The 7,391-nt window shown below is 47.6% G+C and overlaps 1 protein-coding gene across 6 annotated transcripts in view; it reads left to right on the forward strand.

The window, feature by feature from the left end:
- Window positions 1-6,785, forward strand: part of ARHGEF6 (Rac/Cdc42 guanine nucleotide exchange factor 6) — a 131,488-nt gene extending 124,703 nt beyond the window's left edge. For all 6 annotated transcript variants that reach the window (XM_059385981.1, XM_059385982.1, XM_059385983.1 and 3 more), the window contains 3 exons: window positions 1,759-1,858; window positions 3,499-3,553; window positions 4,345-6,785. In XM_059385981.1, the coding sequence (XP_059241964.1) occupies window positions 1,759-1,858; window positions 3,499-3,553; window positions 4,345-4,485 (296 nt within the window). In that variant the 3' untranslated portion in view covers window positions 4,486-6,785. The remainder of the gene's footprint in view (window positions 1-1,758; window positions 1,859-3,498; window positions 3,554-4,344) is intronic.
- Window positions 6,786-7,391: the final 606 nt, after the last annotated feature.

Consider the following 7,391-nt stretch of genomic DNA (forward strand, 5'->3'; position numbering starts at 1 on the left):
AAAAAAAAAAAAAAAAAAAAAAAAAGTGAAAAGCAGGTGACCTGGTGCAGAATTGCATCTTTCCGATAAGGTGCTTTGAGCTGCCAGGCGGTTTGTTTACCCGCTGCTTCTTTTCACCCAGAGAGAAAGACAGATGCAAGAGTAAAAAAGTTGGAGGTGATAGAAATGAAAAAAAAAATTTTTTTTTTTTTTCAAAAAGTCCTTCTCCTTTGAAGTACACAGATACCTTCAGCAGCACTAGTTAGGAATTAAAGAGCCCAGAGAGTTCCTGTGTCTGTGAACTGATGCTAATCTCTTCTCATAGGCAGATTTGGAAAGGAAGTCAGAATACTATCTTTGATCAGTTGCATATTTAAGTGAACTGAACAGCACTTCACCCAGCTCGGGTTTCACAGTTGCTCTGAAAATCTGGAAATGTAGCTGCGAGGAGCAGGGGGGCTGTTGGGAATGTCCACAGTTTACAGGGAGCTGTCAGGGAAGCGTACAAGGGTACCGCCCCCCCAGCCTCCCAGCACCTTTCAGGCTACATGCTGAGAGCGAGATGAGGTTTCCTGATTGATCCTTGAACTTGATCCTTGAACCACTTCGGGTCTGTCTTGTCTTCCGTGATTATAGACATTCAGGAGACCTGGTGTGAGGTGTTTTGATCTGCAGAAGTGAGTTCTCTCCCTGTTGGACAGCTACTGACCAATCACTTGAGTGGGGGTGGGGATGGCTTGGGTGATGGCCTTGACCGATGCCTTCGAAGTAATGTGTCCCCCAGGGCTGGCGCGAGGAGAACATTTGATGTCACACTTTGACATGTTTGACCATGAGGAGAGGACTGCCCTATGTTCCCCTTCACAGACAGATCCTGGCTGTGGCTTTAGGCACACCCAGCTCTGAGAACAAGTTTCGAGGAGGCAGGAAGGGAAAGAGAGCAGTTTGGGCTGTGAAAACTAGGAGGGAGAGGGTGCCAGGGAGACAGCAGAAGAAGCATCCCTCATATAAAACATGACCTCATCTGCTCCCCGAACCTGCACTCTTCACGTTGACAGCGTCCGCCAATCTGTAGGAGGCACAGGCAGGTGTTCTGGTCTCAAGAGTCCCATTTCCGCCCCTCCTGCCCAGCCTTCCCCTGAGACTTGGCCATGTCTAGCATCATGGCGGCCTCCCATCCCCCTCCCTCTCCAGCTGGAAGTCCCGTTTCCCAGGAACTCACTGCTGTTACGTCCCACCACGTTTAACCAGTCAGTCAGTCAGCCAGTCTGCTGCCTACTTGGTAAGCACCTGTGGAGTGCCGGACCCTGTGGAAAGCAGAGACACCACCACCTCAGCGAGGGGGAGGCAATGAGCACACACAACGCAAAGGCTGAAGGTTAAGGGCTCGAGCTCCAAAAGGAAGGCTCCAGAAGCAAGGGGGAGGTTGGAGGTGCAGGAGAGCTCTTTGGTCCGGTCCCTTGTCTGTTCTGTCACCTCTTCCATCTCTAGACCCATAAAGATGCCCACATCTTTGTGCGATGTGGTAACGCGCACCCCCGCACTGACCTTCACCAAAATGGACTTCACTCACAAAATAGCCCCCACCCTGGCCAAAATCAAATCAATTATTTGTCTGTTTCCTCATGTCAGGAAGATTTTAGTCAGCAAGTGTTGGATGACTGCTCTGTGGGTACAAGGCAGCAACGTGCCATCGACAAAGACCCCTCAGCGACAATAGCAGAAGGGCCAACACCTAGAGTAGTCTCTTTTTCCCTCTTGCAACCCTTGTCTTCGTAGGTGCTCGCAAAGATTCACTCCCACAAGTATTACTCCCCGAGGAGGAGAAACTCATCATTGAAGAAACCAGGAGCAATGGCCAGACTATCATTGAAGAAAAGTGAGTAGAGCAGGCTACATTTTCTGATTTGTCTGGGGGCTGGAAAGAAGGTTCTGGCAGGGTAGTGCGTCTGTTGCAAAGCCCGCACTGAAGGACAGTGCCTCCTTGTCCAGGTGTATAGCCCTTTTTGCTCTCACGCCGCTGGGAACTATGGGAGGGCTGCCCCCCAACAAGGGGAAGGAGGAATGGGAAGCAGAGTGGGTGGAACTTTCTGGGGCCAGCTCCCCTGTACAGTAAAGTGCTTCAGAGTATTCAAGAATAGCACTCCAGGGTCCAGATGGTTCTGGGGAAGGCTACAGCACTACTTCTTCCTGGCCAGAGGGTTGCTTCTCCCATTTACTGAGTCAAACCCTGGACATTCACATACTTGAATATTCAGAATCCTCCAGAAACCCAGTGAGACAAGCATTACTTTCACCACTTCTATTGAGGTTGAGGCACAGGAAAATGATGTTCCCAGTCTACCTTTGCACATTAGTGAGGGTGACCTAATGGGGAAAAATCAGGTTAAGTACCTTTGGGCTCATAAAATAAACAAAGTAGCCAAATAATTCATTTCTTTAAACTTGAGTCATTTCTGAAGTCAGGCCTAAATTTGCATAGGACAGCATATTTCAAAGTGCTTGACATCGTCAATGTGTTTTTCCATCTGGTATATGAAGTGATGTGGCAAAATGGTAAAGCACTTGGGCTCAAGAGAACAGCCCTGGTTCAAGTCCAAATTCTGCATCACATTAGCTGTGTGACCTGGGGCCAGCCTCTTTAACTGCTTCATGCCTCGGTTTCTGCATCCATGAATGGGTATGATGGTAATACTTGAATTTAAGGTTTGTTGTGGGGCTAAATGGAAGAAGAAGTATAAAGGCTGGCCCATGGTCATCACTCAATAAATGATAACGGTTGTAATAACATTGTTATGAGAGCTATATTAATCTCCACAGCAACTTTGTGTGGCTTGCGGGAAATGTGGTATTATCCTCATTTTGTATGCAAAGAAAGTAAGACAAGGAGAGGAGGAGAAAGAAACTGGTTACCCAGGGCTGGAGGACTGGTAAGTGGTAGGATCAGAACTGGAACCCAGATCTCCAGAGTTCTTGTCCAGGGAGAGAGCCATCTGGGACTTAAATGTCCCATGACTCAGCCAGGGCAGTTCATCCTCTTTTAAGACAGGTGGGATCTTCCAGAAATAATGCCCCCGACTTTGTGTCATGCAGGGTCATGTAGAGTCGGAGAAGTGAGAACAGCAGTGCCATCACACAGATATCGTAAGATAGGCAGGGTCTCAACACCCCTAATATGTTAGGTGATGTTCATTCCTGCCCCAAAGAAAGAATCAGAACCTTATGACGAGCCCTGGTCTCTCTTTGTACTCCCTCAAGCTGGGAAGCAAGCGGCCAAGGAAGAGAGCAAAATAGGAAAGGTGCCAAGACATGGCATTCGAATGACCATGCGTGCTGGCAGTTGTTTGCCCATAAAAATGGCAACCACAAGGATGGTTCGTAGCAGTCTCTCTCTCTCCTGACCAGCTAGAAAGTCCACTGCTTTTCAGGATCTGTAGTTCTCGAAAGCTGCTTTTATGGTTGAGTTTTCCTTAACAGCATTTCAGTGCCAGCTCTTAATCTCTGAACTTTATGTTGTAGGAGTCTGGTTGACACTGTGTATGCCTTGAAGGATGAGGTCAAAGAACTGAAACAGGTAATGAAATAGAGTAGTCATTTTCTCGGGTCATATAACAGGAACAAGGTGGTGAGGTGGGGATTTTTCTTGTGTCTTCAAGGTAGGTTTTGTTGATTTTACTGCATGGTCTTGGCTTCAGATTTCTCAGGATTGCTCATATACCTACTTGGCGGTTTGCAATAGGGTCCCATACTTAGTGATGGCTTTCCTGTGCTCTGACATCTGTAAGCAGAACGTTAACAAAGATAAGGCACTTGTGAGTGCGTGAGTATAAGGAGAACCGAGTATAAGGATTGAAGATGAAGCTTCTTACATGGGTCTCTGGTTTGACAGGGTGGTTCCCTTCATGGAGATCCGGAGCCACAGGAGGAAGAGAAGGTTGGGGTGACTGTAGAGATAGAGTTCACTTTAGGACATAATGAGTTTGAGGTACTTGTATATACCAAGTTGATACTGGGGGACTGTGGACCTAGTGCTTGTGAGATGAGATGAGGTCAAGTGTGTAAGAGACGTGCACGGCCTCTGAGTTGAGCTGCAGGAGATGAGACAGTAAGTGAAAAGAGAGCTAAGCCGGAAGAGGGCCTGGGCCAGAGCCACCGTGGATGCTTACGCCGCAGGCCCAAAGAATGCGAAAGCTCGGCCCGAGAGGGGTCAGAGAAGCAGGGGCCTGTCCTGCCTTAGAAGCTGAGAGAAAGGAGCCCGAGGAAGGCATGTACAGTCAGTGGTGAAGGCTGCTAAGAAGATGAGCAGGAGGAGCCCTGGGAAGGGCGCCCTTGGTTGGGGAATTAACCAGTCTTTTGCCATCATAGGAAAATAAAAGAATGAAGCAGTGCCTGGAAGAAGAATTGAAATCAAGAAGGGACCTAGAAAAGCTGGTGCGGAGGCTGTTGAAGCAGACTGATGAGTGTATTCGGGCCGAGTCCAGTAGCAAGACCTCCGTTCTTCCGTAACCGTCACTGTGCAACTGGGCACACGTGCCTCCGGGGCATCTAGAAATGTCCAGCTGAATGATTTGTTTGCTCACTTCCTTGGTTTTTATTTTGTATCTGAGTCAGTCCTCTCTCTCTCTCTCTCTCTCTCTCGCTCTCTTGCTCTCTCTGTTTGCTTGAGTGTTCGTTGTCGTTTGGTTATTGGTTGGTTATTTTCTTTTTGACCGGGGTAAAAGCGAGACATGGTGGTGGAACTCTCCCCCGAGTCTTTTCCACTCAATAAGAAAAGGAAAACGAGGATTTAAAATGGATTTTAGATGATTTAAATGGTCTTCATATGGCCTTCAATTTATAGTGCCTCTTCACCAGCCATTACTCGCCCCCACACCCCGCTCTGTCACTCTTTTGGGGCTGCCGTATCAAAGTGGCCGGCCGTGGCTTAGTAAATGTGAACTTGACTTTTTCTTTCATGCTTTCTTGTATCTGGAAGCCCCTCAGTACCCAATTTAAGGAGAGCAAAGCTCCTTGAGCTATGACAAGGGTAGGGTCATTTGCCCAGTGACCCAGCCATCCTGCCCCGACTATCATGTGCCACCCTCAATGCATACTTTTTTTTTTTTAAATTACTGCCCTGTGTTGTCTATAAGGTCAAGAAAACAGTAGCATCCTTATTTCTTTTGTGTGGGTTTACATTTTAACTCTATGGGGCAGAAGCCCCGGTCACCCTTGCCAACACCAGACCCATTAGCAAATTGCAGTAGACAATCTTGCCCATCTGCCGCAGAGTTGACCATGCCCGCCCAGTGCATGATAGTTTTTGCCCGTCACTGTCTGCCTCGTGTGTAAGTTTTCTACTTCCCCAGTGCTTTTCAGCCAACCGTGTAAAGCGGTATGTAAACTCGTACGTGTGCACTTTGCCTACTTTTTGGAAATATAGACCGTGAGCAGTCACTTCATCTACATGGCATATTTCAACTTGTGAACCTCTCCTTCAAAACAATCCGCATTGAGGAGATAGCGTGCCCTAGTAGACTGCTTTAATTCACTTTATCACTCTTCCAGGTATGCAGTGCGAAGCTGTAATATTCATCAACCTCTTTGAGTAGGACTTGAAGCATTATTTGCAGAAATGTGCTGTTGGTCGAGTTTGCATATCCAGAAAGAAAGGACCCCCCCCCCCGCCCATCCCCCTACCCCTGGCAGTGGTCGTATGCTGGTTCCTGGTGAAGCTTCGTGTTTGGAACTTGTCTACTAACATTGCTCGTTGACTCCAACAGTCCCCTTTGTGAGTGTCTCCAAATTTAGAACAGTGGTAAACCAGGTTTAGAAGAGGGTCCCAGAAGAGCAGAACACATCCAAACAGGCACAAATGGAAGTCGGCACGAGGCTCCAGGACAGAGCAGTGCAACCCACTGCCCCCTCTCCCCAAGACAGGTGCAGTCAGGCAGGTGGGGCTGATCACTGGAAAGAGAGGCAAAGGGCCAATGGACTGGTCAAGGTCACCTTCCAGATATATTTGGTGGGTCCCTCTAAATGTGGGTTTTGCCAATGGCGTTTAGAAACCACACTTGAAGTTTGAATCCCCCAGCTCGCTAAGCTCTTTTTTTTGTAGTACTCGGGGGGCCTCAAGTTCCCGTAGCTCCGCGGTACAGGGCTATTGACTGCTTGCCACACGGCAGAAATGACACCATCCACAGGAAGGGGACGGTTCTGGAAGACCGCCATCAGCCAACCGCATGCAGCCATCTTTGGAATGAAGAGTGAAGATTTCTAGAAGTGGCTCCTGTTCTGTTTTTAAGCCCAGCAGCTTAGATATACCATCCTCCACCTAAAAATGAACAACTACCACACAGACCTGAGCATCTGCCCCACCTGTGGTTAATGAATGGCTTGCAGTAAATGCACCAGCTATATCCGTAGGGAACATTTTTGTGATTACAAAATACTTTAGCTGATAAGGCATAGGATTGCTTACAATATTGAAAGGTCTTTATTTTAAAGTGATGTGTACATATGCATGTTTCTGGAACTGGGCCTTTTGGAAGAGAGGCCCTTGGTACTGTGGGTAGTGAAGCAGTCCTACACAGGAAACGAAGCCATGTTCACCCGAGACCAGTGTCTCCATAGGTGTGTTGTTTACAATCCTCTGTAAGTGGGTTCCTGTCACCCTGTAATTAAACCGCTGCCCTTAGAGGCTTTTTAGTTCCTCTTCCGTCATGTCCCTTCTTACACAAGCTCAGATTTTCTAACTTGTTTTTATTTTGAAGACTTTTAAAATGGACATTTTCAATAAATAAGAATAACAGTGCTTTATAAACCAAGTCCTGTGTTTTTCTTCTCTTCTTTTTCTCTTCTCTTCTCCTCAGAAATATTTCTCACAGGGTGGCAGCTTCCTCCCCCATGTACTCCTGAGCTGTCCGCTGTCATTGGGTCCCCTGGCAGGTGCACTTGCTCCCCACTTCACAGAGATAACTCATGTCATAAGACAGAACCTTCCTTAACTTCGCCACCACTCTCCTTCTGGTCCCAACCTACGAACTGTTCGCACACCATTTTCCGTCCACAATCAGGATTTTATCAGCCAGTGATAGCCTACATTCTGACCACAGTTGGAATGCTGGTGTCAGCCGTCAAGATGAAAATATTTGCTCCACCTTGAGACAGATGTGCTGGATATTATCTGTTTCGCTGCTCAGCACCCTTCCTACCCCTTTTGTGTCTCTCCCTGGAAGACTTAAACAAAACAAAACAAAACCCTCAGACTCCCTTGCAGCTAGGGTATGGAGATACAGTGTGCATCTCTGATACATTTTCAGTTCTGTCAATGAAACACCTTTGCACGATGTTTGGAAGGCTTACATTAGCTAGAGGCCATCGTCCTGGGGCTTTGCGGCTGGAGGGCCATCCCGGAGATGTGTTTGTGGCTT

This window comes from Mustela nigripes, chromosome X (genome assembly GCF_022355385.1).
Source record: "Mustela nigripes isolate SB6536 chromosome X, MUSNIG.SB6536, whole genome shotgun sequence".
Taxonomy (NCBI): Eukaryota; Metazoa; Chordata; class Mammalia; order Carnivora; family Mustelidae; genus Mustela; species Mustela nigripes.